General features: G+C 45.7%; 1 protein-coding gene across 3 annotated transcripts in view; it reads left to right on the forward strand.

Annotated features, from left to right (window-relative positions):
- The window catches only part of LOC112218245 (INSC spindle orientation adaptor protein), a 91,058-nt gene extending 70,462 nt beyond the window's left edge, over positions 1–20,596 (forward strand). For all 3 annotated transcript variants that reach the window (XM_024378883.2, XM_024378881.2, XM_024378882.2), the window contains exons 8-13: positions 6,132–6,303; positions 6,560–6,738; positions 6,829–6,895; positions 10,354–10,509; positions 16,648–16,724; positions 20,104–20,596. In XM_024378883.2, coding sequence (XP_024234651.2) covers positions 6,132–6,303; positions 6,560–6,738; positions 6,829–6,895; positions 10,354–10,509; positions 16,648–16,724; positions 20,104–20,232 — 780 coding nt within the window. In that variant the 3' untranslated portion in view covers positions 20,233–20,596. The remainder of the gene's footprint in view (positions 1–6,131; positions 6,304–6,559; positions 6,739–6,828; positions 6,896–10,353; positions 10,510–16,647; positions 16,725–20,103) is intronic.
- The last annotated feature ends 383 nt before the right edge of the window (positions 20,597–20,979 follow it).

Raw genomic sequence — 20,979 nt, forward strand, 5'->3', positions numbered from 1 at the left:
GTGGTTGGACACCACTACTGGTGTCTGATAAACAAACAAAAGGATTTACACAGAAATGTATGCATGCAGATACAAACTGACACACATACAGTACCAGTCATAAGTCTGGACACACCTAGGCCTCCCGAGTGGCATAGTGGTCTAAGGCAATGCTAGCTGTGCCACTAGAGTTTCTGGGTTCAAGTCCAGGCTCTGTCGCAGCTGGCTGCGACCGGGAGACCCATGGGGCGGCACACTATTGGCCCAGCGCCGCCTGGGTTAGGGGAGGGTTTGGCTGGCAGGGATATCCTTGTCCCTTCGCACACTAGTGACTCCTGTGGCTGGCTGGGCGCAGTGCACGCTGACACGGTTGCCATGCACAGTGTTTCCTCCGACGCATTGGTGTGGCTGGCTTCTAGGTTAAGTGGGCATTGGGTTGTGTTTCGGAGGATGCACGGCTCTCGACCTTCGCCTCTCCTGAGTCCGTACGGGAGTTGCAGCGATGAGACAAGACTGTAACTACGAAATTGGGGAGGAAAAGGGGTAAAAGTAACAAAATAAATAAATATTTAAAAAATGTATAGTTTGGACACACCTACTCATTGCAGGGTTTTTCTTTATTTTTACTATTTTCTACATTGTATAATAATGGTGAAGACATCAACACTGTGAAATAATACATATGGAATCAAAAAAGTGTGAAACAAATCAAAATATACTTTATATTTAGATTCTTCAAAGTAAGCCACCCTTTGCCTTGATGACAGCTTTGCACACTCTTTGCATTCTCTCAACCAGCTTCACCTGGAATGCTTTTCCAACAGTCTTGAAGGAGTTCCCACAAATGCTGAGCACTTGTTGTCTGCTTTTCCTTGACTCTGCGGTCCAACTCATCCCAAACCATCTCACTCCATCACTCTAAAATAGTAAAAAATTAAGAAAAACCCTTGAATAAGGTATGTCCAAACTTTTGACTGGTACTGTACATCCATACACTAAAATGTTTGTACTAATAAGCAGCAGAGGACAGGCAGATCAGACAGACAGGCTGAGAGACAGACAGACACAGACTTCTTTCCATTGGTCTGCTGGAGTGAAAGCTTTGGTGGGAGATGTTTAGTCTCCCTGTGGGCAGGTATAATGCTCCACTAATACTCACTGGGACTGTAGGCCTCACACAGGCATGGCTTATTTTCACAGGGGCGCAAGTTTATTTTCACAGGTGAAAACATGCTAACAATGATAGTAGTGGGAGACTTGGCCACTGATCGGGAGCTCACAGACACCGTACAAAGGAGCGTTTATTTCACTGCTCACCATGGGCTCTTTGCAGATTGATTTATGTAACGTTGCGTTTCAATTTGCTCTGCAGGTAAGAATTTTAGGTTGGTAAGAGACCACTGGACTGAGACACAGTTGATGTGCATGTGCGTGTGGTGTGTGTGTGTGTGTGTGTTTGAATGCGTAGCGTGCACGCCTGCAAGTTCTCGCGCTTTTCGACCTATATAAACAGTATTTTCTGTGTCCCCCCCCCCTTTTGAGAATAAACAAAAAACACAAAGTATCTCAACCCAGTGGCAGCCGTGAAAGACAAATACAATCCCATTCCCTGATTAATGATGCCACACCGGCGTCTGTGTTTGCTCAAAGAGCAGCTTGGAGAACGGAGGCAGTCAGGTGTAGAAACGCCAGACAGAACAAGAACGACAATGGGCCCCAGATTAGATCCAATGCCTCCAGGGGGGAACTGTTGCTGAAGTTGATGCTACGAACTGAACGCAAGCCATCGCTCAGCCGCGACAACCACACCTGTCGCAGTTGCCGGCTGATGGAGGAAAGAGACTGATTCCCACCTTTTTCTCTCATTGGTTGGAAACTGTTTGTTTACGTCTGTTGGGGCATGTGGTTAAAACAGTAAGGGCTCTATTCAATTCGTGGAAGTTCAGCGTTACAGCTTGATTGAAATTTAAAGGCAATGTTTCCGCGTCAGCGGGGACTGCATTCCTTTGGTTAACGCTGCATATGTGGCTCAGTCGGAAATTACCTTATCATTTCTGTTGCGCAATCTGCAATGCTTCAGCGATTACATATTGAATAGAGCCCTAAGATATCACAAATGATCACGATGAAGTTTAACCTCCATGGTCGTGGAGCTTGGTTGAGTGTCTACTGCACTCGGAGACAAAATCCACACTGACAAAAAGTACATCGTTTTTGGGCAGCTTAACTTCAGAACAAAGTTATTATATATGCCCCTTTCAAAAAGTAGGTAGTAGACATTTGTTATTAGGCTACAAAACTGCCATAAATCAAGCCATGTGAGTGTCTTCTTCCATACGATGAGAAACAATTTTAGGAAAAACCCGGAGTAGACCCGGGGGCAAAATATGAGAAGTTCATCTCCGTGCAGAATATTGCTGAGGAAGACGGGAGTTAGAGGTGGATTGTTCTGCGTCAATGGGCTGTGTTGGCACACTGGTGACGGATTAGGAGCCAGAAATATGGAATTGCCCCATCGTGAAGCTCATAGTGATGGTCTTCAGGAAAGGACTGACAGGTGAATCTATGAGGGATAGATTGTATGAGCTCCCTCAAACGATTCTACTCAAGCTAAGACATAAAGCAAAAAGTGCCAATTACTTCAATGTTTTTCTGTTTGCGTGCTCTGTGTTGTCATTTGCTCGCTACTCTTACAGACTAGACTTTCAAATCCTTCAAAAGGCTGAGTTGTACAGGTTATTTGTTTTAAGGTAACATCTTGTGCTAATATGAATAAAAAAATACATTTTTCTTCCACAGTATATTTGGGCACTAATTAATATATGCTAGGTCACTGGCACCACTGCTCAAAGACACAAGGTCAAAATGGTTTAGTGTAGCAGTGGGAAGTGTACTAGAGTTTTGTTTGTACAACATTGCCACCATGTGGATAAAGATTTTATTTCCAAACCTGGATGACAAAGTTCACTGTATCGACAGACACTCCTCATTTGACTCAACTTCCTTGCGTTTACGTGCACTCTCTCACACACACACACAAACATGTTATGTATGTCTCTTAGTTTGCCTACCCCCACCACACAACACACACACATACATACACATACCCACCCACCCACAACCCTTGGCCATCTTAAACAACGTCCAATCAGAATTAAGATTAAAGCAGGGCAAAAACATCCAGAAATTTTGGGGAGGAACTTACGGCACCTGGTATTCCCAGGCGGTCTCCCTTCCAGCAGTGGTGGAAAATGTAACACATACTTACACATACTTGAGTAAAAGCAAAGATACCTTTATAGATAATGACTGAAGCGAAAGTCATCCAGTAAAATACTACTTGAGTAAAAGTCTAGAATTTGGTTTGAAATATACTTAAGTATCAAAAGTAAATGGAATTGATCAAATATACTTAAGTATCAAAAGTAAAAGTACAAATCATTTCAAATTGCTTATATTAAGCAAACTAGACGGCACCGTTTATATAATTTTTTTTATTACAGATAGCCGGGGGCACACTCCAACACTTAGACACCATTTACAAATGAAGAATTTGTATTTAGTGAATCCGCCAGATCAGAGGCAGTAGGTATGACCAAGGGTTTTTCCTTGATAAGTGTGTGAATTGGACGATTTGTCTGTTCTGCTAAGCATTCAAAATGTAACAAGTACTTTCAGGTGTCAGGAATGTAAGGAAGCAAAAGTTGTCAAAAAAATATAAATAGTAAATTGAAGTACAGATACCAATAACAAAATAACGTACGTAGTACTTTAAAGTATTTTTACTGCGTCCGAGTACTAACCATGCCCGACTCTGAACAGGTGTGTTCAGGGTGGTATGGCCACCAGCTTATTCTTGTTTCACCCCCTTTTCTCCCCAAATTAGGTTCCTTGGCTCGGGAAGGGGAGAAGGGCGAGTCACGCCTCATCCAAAACATGACCTGCCTGGCCGCCTACTTCTTATCACCCTGCTCACTTAACCCGGATTTCAGCCACACCAATGTGTTGGAGGAAACACCGTTCGACTGACAACCAGAGTCAGCTTGGAGTGGTGTCGTTTAATTGTGATGGCTTTATAGGCAGAGCTACTAAGTCTCACCCAGGTTGACCCCGACACTTAACTATCTGTCTGGACCGCCTAAAAATATAACTACTATAAAGGGATTCTTTGATTAATCAAAGGCGCCTGCTCAGGGCTTGTTACATCATATGTGGCTCTGTACATGGCCAGAGACGGGCAGTATTTATGTTACATATATTTGAAATATGTCAATTACTTTTGAGTATTTTGTCATTTGTATTTCACCGGAATGAACTAGAATCCAATGTATGTTGTGACAAGATACTTTTGAAACTTTTTGAGACCTGTAATTTGTAAGTTCAAAATACTTTTCTACACCATTTTTTTTTCACTGCAATTCCCCTTTTCACCCTACGTTGGTATCAGAAGTCTGATGGCACTATGTTGTGACAAGAGTGTCAGCTAAATGACCAAAATGGAAACATTAATACTTTCAAAGCATGCTGGATATTATTCAAACAAGGCCAAATGCATGTACAGTGCATTCAGAAAGTATTCAGACCCCTTGACTTTTTCCAAATTTTGTTACGTTACAGCGGATAACGTATAAACGTATAAAACAAAAAACTTAACTATCACATTTACATAAGTATTCAGACCCTTTAATTAGTACTTCCTTGACTTACCTGTGCAGCGATTACAGCCTTGAGTCTTCTTGGATATGATGCTATAAGCTTGGCACACCTGTAATTGGGGAGTTTCGCCTGTTCTTCTCTGCAAATCCCCTCAAGCTGTCAGGTTGGATGGGGAGCGTCGCTGCACAACTATTTTCCAGTCTCTCCAGAGGTGTTCGATCTGGTTCAAGTCCGGGCTCTGGCTGGGCCCCTCAAGGACATTCAGAGACTTGTCTCGAAACAACTCGTGCGTTGTCTTGGCTGTGTGCTTAGGGTCATTGTCCTGTTGGAAGGTGAACCTTCGCCCCAGTCTGAGGTCCTGAGCGCTCTGGAGCAGGTTTTCATGAAGGATCTCTCTGTACTTTGCTTCGTTCATCTTTCCCTCGATTATGACTAGTCTACCAGTCCTTAATGCTGAAAAACATCCCCACAGCATGAAACTGCCACCACCATGCTTCACCATAGGGATGGTGCCAGGTTTCATCCAGACCTGACACTTTGCATTCAAGCCAAAGAGTTCAATCTTGGTTTCATCAGACCGGATAATCTTGTTTCTCATTGTCGGAGAGTTCTTTAGGTGCCTTTTGGCAAACTCCAAGCAGGCTGTCATGTGCCTTTTACTGAGGAGTGGCTTCAGTCTGGCCAATCTACCATAAAGACCTGATTGGTGGAGTGCTGCAGAGATTGTTGTCCTTCTGGAAGGTTCTCCATCTCCACAGAGGAACTCTGGAGCTCTGCCAGAATGACCATTGGGTTCATGGTCACCTCCCTGACCAACACCCTTCTCCCCCGATTGCTCAGTTTGGCTGGGCGGCCAGATCTAGGAAGAGTCTTGGTGGTTCCAAACTTCTTCCATATAAGAATGATGAAGGCCACTGTGTTCTTGGCGACCTTCAATGCTGCAGACATTTTTTGGTACCTTTCCCCAGATCTGGGCCCCAACACAATCCTGTCTCTGAGCTCTATGGACAATTCCTTCAACCTCATGGCTTTGTTTTGCTCTGACATGCTCTGTCAACTGAAGTAACTTTTACTTCACTAAATTCCTAAAGAAAATCATATACTTTTTACTCCATACATTTTCCTTGACTGCCAAAAATGTTGAATGCTTAGCAGGACCGGAAAATGGTGCAATTCACATGCATATCAAGAGAACTTCCCTGGTCATCCCTACTGCCATCTGGCGGACGCACTAAACACACATGCTTCATTTGTAAATTATGTCTGAGTGTTGGAGTGTGCCTCTGTGTATCCATAAAAAAAAACAATAAACAAAAACAATGGCGCCGCCTGGTTTGCTTAATTACTTTTACTCAAGTACTTTTCCCACCACTGGTTGGATGTCATTGAACCAGTTGCCACGTTGTCGTGTCACCCTTATGTCTAGCATGAGATGATTTGACATAACAGAATGTGCTTGTTGTCTCGTGCAACGTGTCAATCCTTCTATTCTCTAGGTGGATGGGATCCTGTGCCTGGCGGACATCCTGACCGACGGGAACAGTGCTGAGGCGGCGAGGGCAGAGGCAGCGGCCGTGGTGGCCCAGATCACCTCGCCCCACCACACCTCCACCCAGCACCTAGGCAGCTTCTTAGAGAGCATGCAGGACATCGTCACCGCCCTCATCAGTGAGTGCATGGCTGCTGTACTTCAGGGCTTTGATATATTGCCAAAGGTCCTTGAGCTGGATCATTAATCATTCGGAAACACTTTAAAGTCCCACTCTTTAATACGAAACACAGAGAGAACGGCAGCTAACTTTGTCCTAGGGCGGGGCTGCAGAAAGGTGACCACTCTCAAATTCATCGACGGAGCTATGAATGTAAGGTCAAGATGAGGTCGAGGTGATTTCCGGAGATAAACGCGTGTATGCGTTTCTTCCAGAGTTGTGCGAGAGTGCCTCCTGTGGTGAGGTCTTCCTCCTGGCGTCTGCTGCCCTTGCCAACATCACTTTCTTCGACAGCATGGCCTGTGAGATCCTTCTCCAGCTCAACGCCATCCACATCCTCCTCCAGTCCTGCAAAGACCGCCAAAGAGTGGATACTCCCTACTCTAAAGACCAGGTAGAGGACACACTGATCCATAGCTAAAATGTGTTGAGCGTGGTCAAATCTCTGGTATTACATGCCCTGTTGACTGTGGTCCTTTTTTAGGTGGTGACCATCTTGGCAAACCTCTCTGTTTTGGAGCAGTCTTCATCTGAAGTCCTACAAGAGAAGGGTATGTAAAAAACACACACATTTTAAACAGTATTTGATATCTCAAGTTTCAAGTTTTATTAGTAATATGTCCAGGATACACATGGTATATACAGTTCAGTGGAATGTTTACTTGCAGGTTCCTTCTACAACAATAAGAGATAATCAAATACAAGAATATGAACATAAAGTAAATGGCCCAGTAGAGTAAAATAAACATTTGAGCATTAGTATAATACAGGAAGGCACTGAATGAGGATGACTTCACAATTGACATCTCCACACGTGTGTTCACTGGTCATGATGGAGAAATGGATTAATATCAAAGAATGCTATCAAAAGTATTGCGGATAAATGTCAGAATCCCACAGGACAGCTAGAGGGGAAAGAACCCATCCATTGTATTGCAGTTATAATCCTCAAGATGGCAACATGAAACCGGAATCCCACAGGACAGCTGAAGGGGAAAGAACCCATCCATTGTATTGCAGTTATAATCCTCAAGATGGCAACGTAAAACCGGAATCCCACAGGACAGCTGAAGGGGAAAGAACCCATCCATTGTATTGCAGTTATAATCCTCAAGATGGCAACATAAAATCGGAATCCCACAGGACAGCTAGAGGGGAAAGAACCCATCCATTGTATTGCAGTTATAATCCTCAACGTAAAACATTTTTGTCATGTCGCTTCTTCAACCCAGTTAGTTTTGTCGTCGAACCTGTTGTTGTTTATGTTTTCTATTGAGCCCTTGCCTCTGCGTTTGTCTATTGTTTCATATTCTGTGTGTTCTGTGTCTACGTCCTCTTACTGCAGGGCCCGCCCGCCCATGAGGCAGGATTAGGCGGCCGCCTAGGGTGGCAGATTGACGAGGGCGGTATTTTTCAAGTTAATTGACAACGACGCACCTCTAACAACACATAAAACTCTCACTCCCCAAAACAATTTCTCTCAACCAGTGGCATTTGGTCTTTTTGGTGAGCGCTGATGCTGCCCTGTGATAAGCAGTGCACACTTTTTTATTTCATGCACGTTTCTCCGATCAAATAACCTAAATAGTGCACAAACAGGTCAAAGTAAAATGGACAATATGGAATGGACAATAAAGATACTCACAACTGCTGTCTAGGAGTTTCAACTCGTGGGCTAAATTGTCATGAATCAGTGTTTTCAAGTTTGTTTCCATCAATTTTTTACGAGCTGATCATAGCGAAAAAATAAAATACTTCTGCATTTCCCCCTGTGTAAACACATTGCAAATAAGCTCAGGATAACTCCTGATAAAGTTGGGTAGCTGATATTCAGAGTTTAAATAGCCAAATTGATTAGTCACAGAAATCAGGAATAAATAAGCCAATGCAATGCCTGTTTTACAAATGGTAAGCCTACCATTTGAATGGGCATTTATAAAATTCCATAGCAGGCTGACACTGTAGGCTACACCCCAGTAAACACAGGCTGACACTGTAGGCTACACCCCAGTAAACACAGGCTGACACTGTAGGCTACACCCCAGTAAACACAGGCTGACACTGTAGGCTACACCCCAGTAAACACAGGCTGACACTGTAGGCTACACCCCAGTAAACACAGGCTGACACTGTAGGCTACACCCCAGTAAACACAGGCTGACACTGTAGGCTACACCCCAGTAAACACAGGCTGACACTGTAGGCTACACCCCAGTAAACACAGGCTGACACTGTAGGCTACACCCCAGTAAACACAGGCTGACGGTGACATCTTTTTTTGGCCCAGTCCAGACATCTTTTTTTTGGCCCAAACATACACGTCAATGTTTGGTTCAGATTTGGTCCGGTCTGGACCGATCTTGATTTGGTCCAAAAAAGACATCTAGAAATGACATATTTTCAACTTTCATTCAGAACTGAAAAATGAACCTGTTTTCAACATCCGGAATATACGTATTTTCAACGTCTGGAAAATATGTGTTTTCACCTTTTGCTTAGAACTTAAAATGAACCTAACTTCAACGTCTGGAAAATATACTGAACAAAAATATAAACGCAACATGTAAAGTGTTGGTCCCATGTTTCATGAGCTGAAATAAAAGATCCCAGAAATGTTCTTTGTGCACAAAAAACTTATTTCTCTGAGATTTTGTGCACAATTTTGTTTACATCCCTGTTAGTGAGCATTTCTCCTTTGCCAAGAAAATCCATCCACCCGACAGGTGTGGCATATCAAGCAGCTGATTAAACAGCATGATCATTACACAGGTGCACCTTGTGCTGGGAGCAAAAGGCCATTCTAAAATGTGCAGTTTTGTTACACAACCCAATGCCAGTTATTTTTTTTTATTTTACCTTTATTTAACTAGGCAAGTCAGCTAAGAACAAATTCTTATTTACCCCGGCCAAACCCTAACCCGGACGACGCTGGGCCAATTGTGTGCCACCCTACGGGACTCCCAATCACGGCCGGTTGTGATACAGCCTGGAATCAAACCAGAGTCTGTAGTGACCCCTCTAGAACTGAGATGCAGCGCCTTAGACCGCTGTGCCACTCTCAAGTTTTGAGGGAGCTTGCAATTGGCACGCTGACTGCAGGAATGTCCACCAGAGCTGTTGCCAGAGAATTGCATGTTCATATCTCTACCATAAGCCGCCTCTAATGTCGTTTGAGAGAATTTGGCAATATGACCAACCGGCTTCACAACCGCAGACCACGTGTAACCACGTCAGCCCAGGACCTCCACACCTTTTTCACCTGCGGGACCATCTGAGAGCAGCCACTCGGACAGTTGATGAAACTGAGGAGTATTTCTGTCTGTAATAAAACCCTTTTGTAGGGAAAAACTCATTCCCCTCAAAAAAATTATAAACACCCATGGTTGCGCCCCTGCCCAGTCATGTGAAATCCATAGATTAGGGCCTAATGAACTGAATTGAATAATTTCCTTATATGAACTGTCACTCAGTAAAATCGTTGAAATTGTTGCATGTTGCGTTTCTATTTTGGTTAAGTGTATATATATATTTTAAACATCTTTTCAACATAATTATGCTTACTGGGACTAGGAGGGCAGCAATTTTTGGCCTTGCCTAGCCTGCGGCAGGGCCCCCCGAGTTTTCTGAGCCCCAAAAAATGTATACATTTATTTTATTTTATTGTTGGATATAAAATACTGTAAAAACCCCAGGAAATCAGCTCCAAGTGATTTTAATTTAAGAAATCTGTTCCCAAGTATTCTCACGCATTATAGAGACATGGGATCGTCTACAAATATAAACAAGGTCTGAAATGATTATGTTTTACTCAAACATTATATCTGTTTGGGCTTCTTGCGGTCAATTTGCAGTCTACAAATAATTTGTAATTATGTTCATGATCCCCGACCATCCGCTCAAGGAAAAAATCTGCCCACGGTTGAATTTAGTTGATGATCCCTGGTCTATGGCCTCTGACTGTCTGTGTTGTGTGTCTACGTCCTCTGACTGCGTGCCTGTTGTTTGCTAGGTATTGAGAGACTGCTCCAGCTGCTGGGAGAGAAGCCATCCTCCTCCAGTCCATCGGAGGGCGCGGCGTGCGAGCGGGTCCAGCAGAAAGCCGCTGTCACACTGGCCCGTCTGAGCAGAGACCCAGACGTGGCCCAAACAGCCATCCAGCTGCAAGGTATAGGCCATTGCTCTGGCGTCAAGTTTCCCCTAGGTACAGATCTAGGATTAGCTTCCCCTCCCCCAATCGTAAATTTCACAATTAGTGGGGAAAATGCTAAACTGATTCAAGATTACTGTCTAGAGGCAGCTTCCCCCTATTTCATAGCCTCTTGGCTTCTCTGCTACCTAAGCGTATAGCATTTAGACCACTCTTTTGGCCTTTTACTTTTAGTTGCACTCAAGATCTCGACTGGGATGACCCCACTTTTGAGACATTTTGGTGTGATGAACGCATATATGTCCAACTCGCAACAGAAGTTCCGTCTAGGGGGATATCTATTTATAGGGACTGATTTTACTAGAGGAAATTCTTACCTTTCAAGCCTTTTTTGGCTCTCTTAGGGCTCGATTCAATCCATATCGTGGAAGATCTGCGGTATAGCATGATTGAAATCTAAAATCAAAGCAAATCAAATCACATTTTATTGGTCACATACACATGGTTAGCAGATGTTAATGCGAGTGTAGCGAAATGGTTGTGTTTCTAGTTCCGACAGTGCAGCAGTATCTAACAAGTAATCTTACAATTCCACAACAACTACACAAATCTAAAGAGATTAAATAAGAATATGTACATATGAATATATGGATGAGCGATGACCGAGCGGCATAGGCAAGATGCAATAGATGTTATGAGATACAGTATATACATATGAGATAAGTAATGTAAGATATTGTGGCAGACGGCAGGGAGAGGTAAGGGGAGTGGTGATTGAAGGGAGATACCTTGCAGCCCACTGGCTCCACCCCCGAGCCATATATGGACTTCCTGCCCAACGAGGCGAGCCTGTGGTTCATTAAGCCAGGGACTGCTTTGGGATAAAAGAGGTAGCTGCCTGCACAAAAGGGCAGAGAATGGAGAGGGTCAAGTATGTTATGAAGAGTGTGAGAAGAGTGTGAGAAGAGTGTGAGAAGAGTGTGAGAAGAGTGTGAGAAGAGTGTGAGAAGAGTGTGAGAAGAGTGTGAGAAGAGTGTGAGAAGAGTGTGAGAAGAGGCGCAGCAGTCTCTCGTCCCAAACCCAGTAGGTTTATACTAAAGCTGATGACATTGAGGCGTAACTCCAAGCCTTCGAGAGGACGGCGGATAGGGCAACGGGCCAGTCTGCTAGCACCCTTCCAGTCAGGCGTGGCACAGAAGACCTATCAGGATCTGACAGCTGACCAGGAGACACATTACGTGGGGCTGAAAAAGGAAATCCTGCGCCGGTATTGTTACACCCTGATTAGCAGTGCACAAAGATTCCATGATTGGGCATATGATGCTACAGCATTCCCCCGATCGTAAATGCATGATCTAATTAGACTGGCCAAGAGCTGGCTAACTGCTGAACCACTGATGCTCACGCCCATTGAGAAAGTGGTCATAGATACATTTCTATGCTTTCTCCTGTTCGAAGCTAAAAAGTTAGTAAGCCAAGCTAACCCGCAGAGCCCAGATCAGCTGGTGGAACTGTTGAAAGGACAACAGGTGGCTTTGGAGTTCCTGCACAGCAGACAATCACGGAAGGTGGAACCCTCCACTCCCCTGAAGGAGTGGAGGACCACGCCGGGACCCCAGCCAAGGATGGGGGGGTCAACAACAGCCAGCTCCCCGAGACAACGCTCTTCCTGGACAGCAGGAAATGTCCTTAGGCCTCAGGGACAATGACAAAGGGACAACACACGGGGCCAGTGGGAGTCGTCCCGAACCTGCCTGTGCCGGGCCTTACCGAGAGGGATTTCACGATGTTCCACCAACTGTGGACCAGTATGTCTGGAGACGTGAGGAACTGAGGGAACCAGAAGCCAGAGAGGTGGGAGGGATGCCAGAAGGACAGATGCCCAGATGTGTGGATTCCAGGAAGTGGACCCCCAGGCTTCAACAGAACCCCTCTCAGAGGGCAACTCGGGTGAAGCCAGACTGGAGGGTGAGGTGGCGAGTCTAGAAGACATGTTCCCGATGGACCATGAGGTGGCGCCAGAGCCCACTTCTCTAGCGGTTCGGCACGGCCCAACTGGAGGATCCCAACTTGGCCAGCGCTCTTTAGCAGGTGACCATGGTGGATGGAAAGCACATGGAGGGGGTAATTCAAATCACCTACCCCAATTTTTCTATAAAGGAGAAGTTGCTATATCAGGTTGTGAAGAAGAATGACGAATGTATGGCGTTGTTGTTGGTACCCTGTCCCTTTGTACCATCTGTCCTGCAGTTGGCGCTCTCCCACTTTCTTGGGGCTCACCTAGGGGTGGAGAAAACCTTAAACATGATCAAGGCCGATTTTACTGGCTGGGGGTGAAGAGAGCAATGGAATATTACTGCCGCAGTTGCCCAGAGTGCCAGAAGGTGGCGCCTAAACCCCATTTGACGCCCCTTAATCCCCCTACCCATTATTTCAGTTCGTTTTCAGCAGGATCGCAATGGATCTCGTGGGACCTCTACCCAAGAGCAACCGAAGGCACCAATACATCCTAGTGATTTTGGAATATGCCACCAGGTACCCGGAAGCCATTCCCCTGCGCACCATGGCCACCAAGGGAATCGCACATAAGTTGGTTATGCTGTTCTCCTGAGGAGGCATCCCCGATGAGATATTGACCGACCAGGGCACCATGTTCATGTCGCGAATCATGAAGGTTCCATGCAAACTAATGAAAATAACCCAGTTGCTCACCTCAGTGTATCACCAGCAGACCGATGGGTTGGTGGAACAATTCAATCGAACCCTGAAGCAGATGCAAAACAAGGTGATGGAGGCAAACATAAAGAATTGGGACCAGCTGCTACCCTACCTGATGTTCTTGAGCCAAGAAGTGCCCCAAGCTTCAACAGGATTCTCTCCCTTCGAACTCCTGTACGGGAGATGAGCCCGAGGACTGCCGGACGTGACTAAAGAAGCCTGGGAACAGCAACCGTCGCCCCTCAAACCATGATGGAGCACGTGGAGGACATGAGAGACCGGATGGCAACCCTGTGGCCCCTGGTATAGGAACACATGCTGCAGGGCCCAGGAGGCCCAAGTGCGGGTGTACAACAGAGGGGCACAATGAAGGGACTTCCAGCCAGGAGACAGAGTTGGTGTTGATCCCCACCTCAGAATGTAAGTTTATGGCCCAATGGAACAGGCCATACGAAGTCCTTGAGAAGGTGGGTGAAGTTAACTATAAGGTCAGACAGCGGGGACGTAGACATCTGACACAGTTTTACCATGTGAATTTGCTAAAGAAATGGAATGCATGTGATGTACTCTATTTCCCCGAAGAAGGCTACCACACAGACCAAGCCGGGGGAGGTGCCACTGTGTGAGCAGCTGAACCAAGCACAGAAGCACGAGCTGAGGGAGTTGGTCGGCCGGAAGCAGGATGTGTTCTCCAGTGAACCAGAACACACCAATCTGGTAAAGCACAGCATCATCCCCGAACCCGGGAAAAAGGTGAAGTTGAGACCCTACCGCATACCGGAAGCAAGGAGAGAGGCTGTCAAGACCGAGGTAAAAACAATGTTGAAAGCTGATATAATCGAATAGTGAGTGGTGCAGCCCCATAGTGTTGGTGCTGAAACCAGACGGCACCATTTGCTTCTGTAATGATTTTAGAAAGGTAAATGAACTCTCAAAGTTCGACGCCTATGCCATGCCCCGAATTTATGAATTAATCGAATGGCTAGGGACCGTCTGCTTTATCAGGGTTATTGGTAGGTGCCCTTAGCTCCCGAGGCACGGGAGAAAACCGCTTTCGCCACCCCTGACGGGCTGTTCCATTACCAGAAGCTGCCCTTTGGGCTGCACAGGGCCCCAGCCACCTTCCAGAGGTTGATGGACCGGATTCTCCGTCCCCATCGTGAGTATGCCGCAGCCTACAACAATGATATTGTGATCCATGGGAGAGAGTGGGAGACACATCTAAACCAGGCGAGCGCGGTACTGCAGGCCTTACGGGAGGCGAGGCTAACAGCGAACCCAAAGAAATGTCAGTTATGCCTGCGGGAGGCTGAGTACCTGGGGTACACAAAATCGTGAGGCGATGTCAAACCCCAGGTGAAGAATAGGCTATTCGGGACTGGCCCCGCCCCCTCACCAAGAAGCAGGTACGCACATTTGTGGGGTTGACTAGTTACTACCGGAGATTTATTCCCCACTTTGCCTCCCTAGCAAGCCCCCTGACAGATCTGACCAGGAGTCGTCTGCCCGCCCAGGTGACGTGGACAGAGGAGACAGAGAAAGACTTCAAGGACCTAAAGGGAGCACTGTGTTCTGGACCTGTGCTGGTGACCCCGAACTTCTCCAAACCACTGGAGGTACAGACCGATGCGTCCGAAACAAGGGTGGGTGCCGTCCTATCACAGCTACAAGAATGTGAGGAACAAACAGTCATGTACATTAGCTGGAAGTTGTTGCCGTGGGAACAAAGATATTCCACTGTGGAGAAAGAATGTCTAGCGATCAAGTGGGCACTTGGTGACGCTGAAATATTACTTATTGGGACGGCACTTCACCCTAGTTTGGATGTTACGGAATAAGAACACCCTCTGGTTCCTATCCTTACAGCCATTTGCTTTCTCTGTCGTACACTGATCAGCCGCAGCCCATGAAAATGCCGATGCCCTCTCCAGAAGGGATGCTCTAGGGAGTTGGACCGCCCCTCCATCCCGGAGCTGGGGGGGAGGAGTGGTGATTGAAAGGAGATACCTTGCTTGCTTGCTCCACCCCCGAGCCTTATATGGACTTCATTAACCCAGGGAGTGCTTGGGGATAAAGGACGGAGCGGCCTGCATAAAGGGGCAGAGAATGGGAGAGGGTGTGAGAAGAGGCAACTATCTGTCTGATTACCCCCACTGTGTACCCAACCAGTTTGGCTGAGGACCCGAGTTTTAGGATTACCCCTGGAGAATGGAACGGACAACGAAAACGGATTGTGGACTGTGAAATGGTTGGTGAATTCCCCCCTTTTCCCCACTGTGCCAAACACCAAATTTTGCATTCTAGTTGTGCTCCTTGGGCGTGTTTGGTTATTGAAATTGGTGATGTGGACACCCCACACCCTTGAACCTGCTACAATATGTAAACATTGTTAACGTGTCATTATTTAAAGTGACTAGTGATCCATTTATTAAAGTGGCCAATGATTTGAGTCTGTATGTAGGCAGCAGCCACTCAATGTTAGTGATTGCTGTTTAACAGTCTGATGACCTTAAGATAAAAGCTGTTTTTCCAGTCTCTCGGTCTCAGCTTTGATGCACCTGTACTGATCTAGCCTTCGAGATCGTAGCGGGGTGAACAGGCAGTGACTCGGGTGGTTGTTGTCCTTGATGATCTTTATGGCCTTCCTGTGACATATAGTGCTGTAGGTGTCCTGGAGGGCAGGTAGTTTGCCCCCGGTGATGCGTTGTGCAGACCGCACCGCCCTCTGGAGAGCCTTGAGGGCGGTGCAGTTGCCGTACCAGGCGGTGATGCAGCCCGACAGGATGCTCTCAATTGTGCACATGTAAAAGTTTCAGGTTTTTAGATGACAAGCCAAATTTCTTCAGCCTCCTGAGGTTGAAGTAGTGCTGTTGCACCTTCTTCACCACACTGTCTGTGTGGGTGGACCATTTCAGTTTGTCTGATGTATATACCGAGAGAACTTGAAGCTTTTCACCTTCTCCACTACTGTCCCGTCGATGTGGATAGGGGGGTGCTCCCTCTGCTGTTTCCTGAAGTCTACAAACATCTCCTTTGTTTTGTTCAGTGAGCGGTTGCTTTCCTGACACTACACTCTGAGTGCCCTCACCACCTCCCTGTAGGCTCGTGGTTGTTGGTAATCAAGCCCACTACTGTTGTGTGTTGTCTGCAAATTTGATGGTTGAGTTGGAGGCGTGCATGGCCACACAGTCATGGGTGAACAGAGAGTACAGGATGGGACTGAGTACGCACCCTTGTGGGGCCCCAAGCAATGTTTGTGGAGACTGCATTAAGGATAAACGCTCAATCGGAAATTACCTTAAATTTGAATCGCGCTATACTGCAGATCTTCGGTGATATGGATTGAATCCAGCCCTAAATCACAGTAATCAAAGGAACTTTATGTGGATCAATCAGCAACACAATTGCTAAACTAACCATGGTCTTCCATTTCTCCAGCTGTTCCTCGACTAATCGAACTGTGTCGCTCACCAGCAGAGAGGAACAACAGCGACTCTGTACTGGTTGCATGTCTGGTATGTACTAGATCTTTGAGTATGTGTTAGTATGATTGTCTGTGTACAATAGTGATATTCCTGAGAATGTGTTTGAATGTGTATTGTATGTACATTTTTAAAGCATCTGCTATGTATATTTCCCATATACCTGTACTGCACTCTGAAGTAATATCTTTCCAGGGCATAGTGCATAAGTGTAGCTAATTACTTAGATGTAAGTAATGAGAGGTTGATGTCCATGGGGCAAAGTTGAAAGACACTGCAGTTCCTTGCATCTGAACCAGTCTTCTCATTATAAGGAGATCCCACTATGTAGCCGGGTATGCTTAAATAGGCACATATCATACATATTCCTGTTCATCCTTTATCATTCAGTCAGCCTGCTCATAATTGATAAGGCCAGACAGATCACAGGCTAGATAAAGAACTCTTTAGATCTGTGTATAAGACTCATAGGCTTAATTAAGACTGCTGGATGGTTCTTGTACATAAGGGCTCTCTCCATCACTGTATTACAGTGCTTGCTATAATCAAGTCAATTTAATAGCATTATTTTTATTATCGTTATCACCAGGTGTAAAATTGAGATATTGTAGGTCTTGAACCAGCCTTCAAAGAGGGTTGGCTTTCAGAGATAATGTTGTTAACTGATGTGGTACTCCCCTGGTACTCCCCTGCTGCAGAACTGTAATTTTGTTTCATACTGCCATGCTCCCTCTGTTTTAATGCAGAATACTGAAGCAGTCATGCACTGCAGAGTCAGTCAATCCTCAGCCCATCAGCAAGTAGCTGAAGTATTTACAGTGTCTTCGGAAAGTATTCAGACCCCTTGACATTTTCCACATTTTGTTAGGTTACAGCCTTTTCCCTCATCAATCTACACACAATACCCCATAATGACAAAGCAAAAAAACGGGTTTGCTAATATCACATTTACACAGGTATTCAGACCCTTTACTCAGTATGATGGTAAAAGCTTGGCACACCTGTATTTGGGGAGCCTCTCCCATCTCTGCAGATGCTCTCAAGCTCTGTCAGTTTGGATGGGGAGCGTTGCTACACAGCTATTTTCAGGTCTGTCCAGAGATGTTAGATCGGGGGCAAGTCCGGGCTCTGGCTGGGCTACTCAAGGACATTCAGAGACTTGTCCTGAAGCCACTCCTGCATTGTCTTGGCTGTGTTGCTTAGGGTCATTGTCCTGTTGGAAGGTGAACCTTCACCCTAGTCTGAGGTCCTGAGCGCACTGGAGCAGATTTTCATCAAGGATCTCTCTGTACTTTGCTCCGTTCATCTTTGCCTCAATCCCGACTAGTCTCCCAGTCCCTGCCTCTGAAAAACATCCCCACAGCATGATGCTGCCACCACCATGCTTCACCGTAGGGATGGTGCCAGGTTTCCTCTAGACGTGATGCTTGGCATTCAGGCTTAAGGGTTCAATCTTGGTTTTCATCAGACCAGAGAATCTTGGGTGGGCTGTCATGTGCCTTTTACTGAGGAGTGGCTTCCGTCTGGCCACTCCTCAGTGGCCACCATAAAGGCCTGATTGGTGGAGTGCTGCAGAGATGGTTGTCCTTCTGGAAGGTTCTCCCATCTCCACAGAGGAACTCTAGAGCACTGTCAGAGTGGCCATTGGGTTCATGGTCACCTCCCCGACCCCTGAATTTCTCAGTTTGGCCGGGCGGCCAGCAATAGGAAGAGTCTTGCTGTTGCTAGCTAATTTGCCCTGGGATATAAACATTGAGTTGTTATTTTACCTAAAATGCCCAAGGTTTTCTACTCCTACAATTAGTCCACACATAAAATGGTCAACCGAATCGTTTCTAGTCATCTCTCAACTTTCCAGGCTTTTTCTTCTCTTGACTTTATATTGCGATTGGCAACTTTCATAAATTAGGTGCATTACCACCACTGACCTCATTCGTCTTCAGTCACCCACGTGGGTATAACCAATGAGGAGATGGCACGTGGGTACCTGCTTCTACAAACCAATGAGATGGGAGAGGCAGGACTTGCAGCGCGATCTGCGTCAGAAATAGAATCCATTTCTATTTTAGCCCTTGGCAACGCAGACGCTTGTTGACGCGAGCGAGCAGTGTGGGGGCAATAATTGAATAACATTGATTTCTAAATGTATTTTGCAGCGTTCGCGGTGTGGTCAGCCTATTAGGTGCCTTTTGGCAAACTCCAATCAGGCTGTCATGTGCCTTTCTACTAAGGAATGGCTTCCGTTTGGCCACTCTACCATAAAGACCGGATTGGTTGAGTGCTCCCATCTCGACATAGGAACTCTAGAGCTCTGTCAGAATGACCATCGGGTTCTTGGTCACCTCCCTGACCAAGACCCTTCTTCCCTGATTGCTCAGTTTTGGTACCCTTCCCCAGATCTGTGCCTCAACACAATCCTGTCTCGGAGCACTAAGGACAATTCCTTCGACCTTTTGGCTTGGTTTTTGCTCTGACATGACTTTATATAGACAGGTGTGTGTGTGCCTTTCCAAATAATGTCCAATTAATTGAATTTACCACAGGTGGACTTCAATCAAGTTGTAGAAACATCAAGGATGATCAATAGAAACGGGATGAGCTCAATTTCGAATCTCATAGCAAAGTGTCTGAATACTTATGTAAATACGTGGTTTTAAAAAATATATATATTTGCCAAAAATTCTGAACCAGTTTTTGCTTTGTCATTATGGGGTATTGTGTAGATTGCTGTTTTTTTTCTTTTGTTTAATCCATTTCAGAATAAGGCTGTAACATAACAAAATGTGGAAAAAGTCAAGGGGTCTCAATACTTTCAGAAGGCACTGTATATCTGCGAATCAGCAATATCTAGCTCTATAGTCTATTGACCTACAGGTAACTGCCAAAATAAAGGAAACACTTGAGTAAATGATGGATACAAAGTATATTGAAAGCAGGAGGTTCCACACAGGTGTGGTTCCTGAGCTAATTGAGCAATTAAAACATCCCATCATGCTTAGGGCCATGTATAAATATGTATTATTTTGGCTAACATAGAAGAAGAGATCTGTGACTTTGAAAGAGGGGTCTTAAAAGAGCATAGTGGCTTTAAAGGTTGTGTGTCTCAGTCACCAGATCTCAACCCAACCCTGAACACTTACTCGAGGTTCTGGAGAAGTGCCTGAGACAGCGTTTTCTACCACCATCAACAAATTATGGAATTTCTCATGGAAGAATGGTGTCACATCCCTCCAATAGAGTTCCAGACACTTGTAAAATCTATGCGGTGTGGTGGCCCAACGCTCATTTTGTCAGTTACCTGTGTATTTATAGTGATCAATCTTATTTTATGCTATGTCATGTGCTATAGTGCAGTCATTGGAATAGGTGTTGAGTGTCTTCACTGATCCATTCCTCTCCTTGTGCTTTGCAGGCTGCCCTGAGGAGGCTGGCGGCGGGGTGTCCAGACAGCATCGAAGCCGCCGACCACCAGCAGCTGATCAAGCCCAGACTGGTGGACTCTTTCCTGCTGTGCTCCAACATGGAAGAGAGCTTTGTATAGGAAGATCCAGAGCAGAGGGGTTGGGTGCTCAGCAGTGGAGGCTGCTGCGGGGAGGTCGCCTCATATGTCTGGATTGGAGTAAATGGAATGGTATCAAACACGTGTTTGACTCCGTTCTGGACATTATTATGAGTCGTCATCCCTTCAGCAGCCTCTACTGGTGCACAGGTACTGGGGTAGTCGCAGTGAGCTTTTGCTTCAGCCTGAGACTTAAACACAGACAAAGGGTTGATGAAATCAGTCCCTGTATCCCAAAGCACGCCTTGACTGTTTACCAAAAGATCTGAGCATGAACGGAATTTCCGTTAGTCATTTCAGAACTTCCATTCTCAGAGTACAAAACACCAAAATTCGAGGACAAGCTGGTAGGCTAAAAGAATGTACATGATGGAAGCATTGATGAATTAGCAAAATCTCCTTAGTGTTTTTAACACCCACAGTGTACGTATGGGACCATCATTCAACCAAGTGTTAAAAAGTCTGTGGGTGTTGGAACTTTACAAAGTTACCCATAATGAATCAAGAGCTGTTTTTAAAGTGTTAGGCTCCTAACACTGTGGGTGCTAGAAATGAAATTCAGAGTGACAGATAATGAACCAAGAACACTTTAAAGGTAGACTCAGCGATATGACGTAGAAGCAGAACGTAAACAGAGTTGAAGCGCGAGGCTCAACTTCTCCACTGTTCTGGTGCTACCACACTGTGAACAACCTGAAGGGAACCTGTGCACATGTGCAGAAACTGTGT

This window comes from Oncorhynchus tshawytscha, linkage group LG19 (assembly GCF_018296145.1).
Source record: "Oncorhynchus tshawytscha isolate Ot180627B linkage group LG19, Otsh_v2.0, whole genome shotgun sequence".
NCBI lineage: Eukaryota > Metazoa > Chordata > Actinopteri > Salmoniformes > Salmonidae > Oncorhynchus > Oncorhynchus tshawytscha.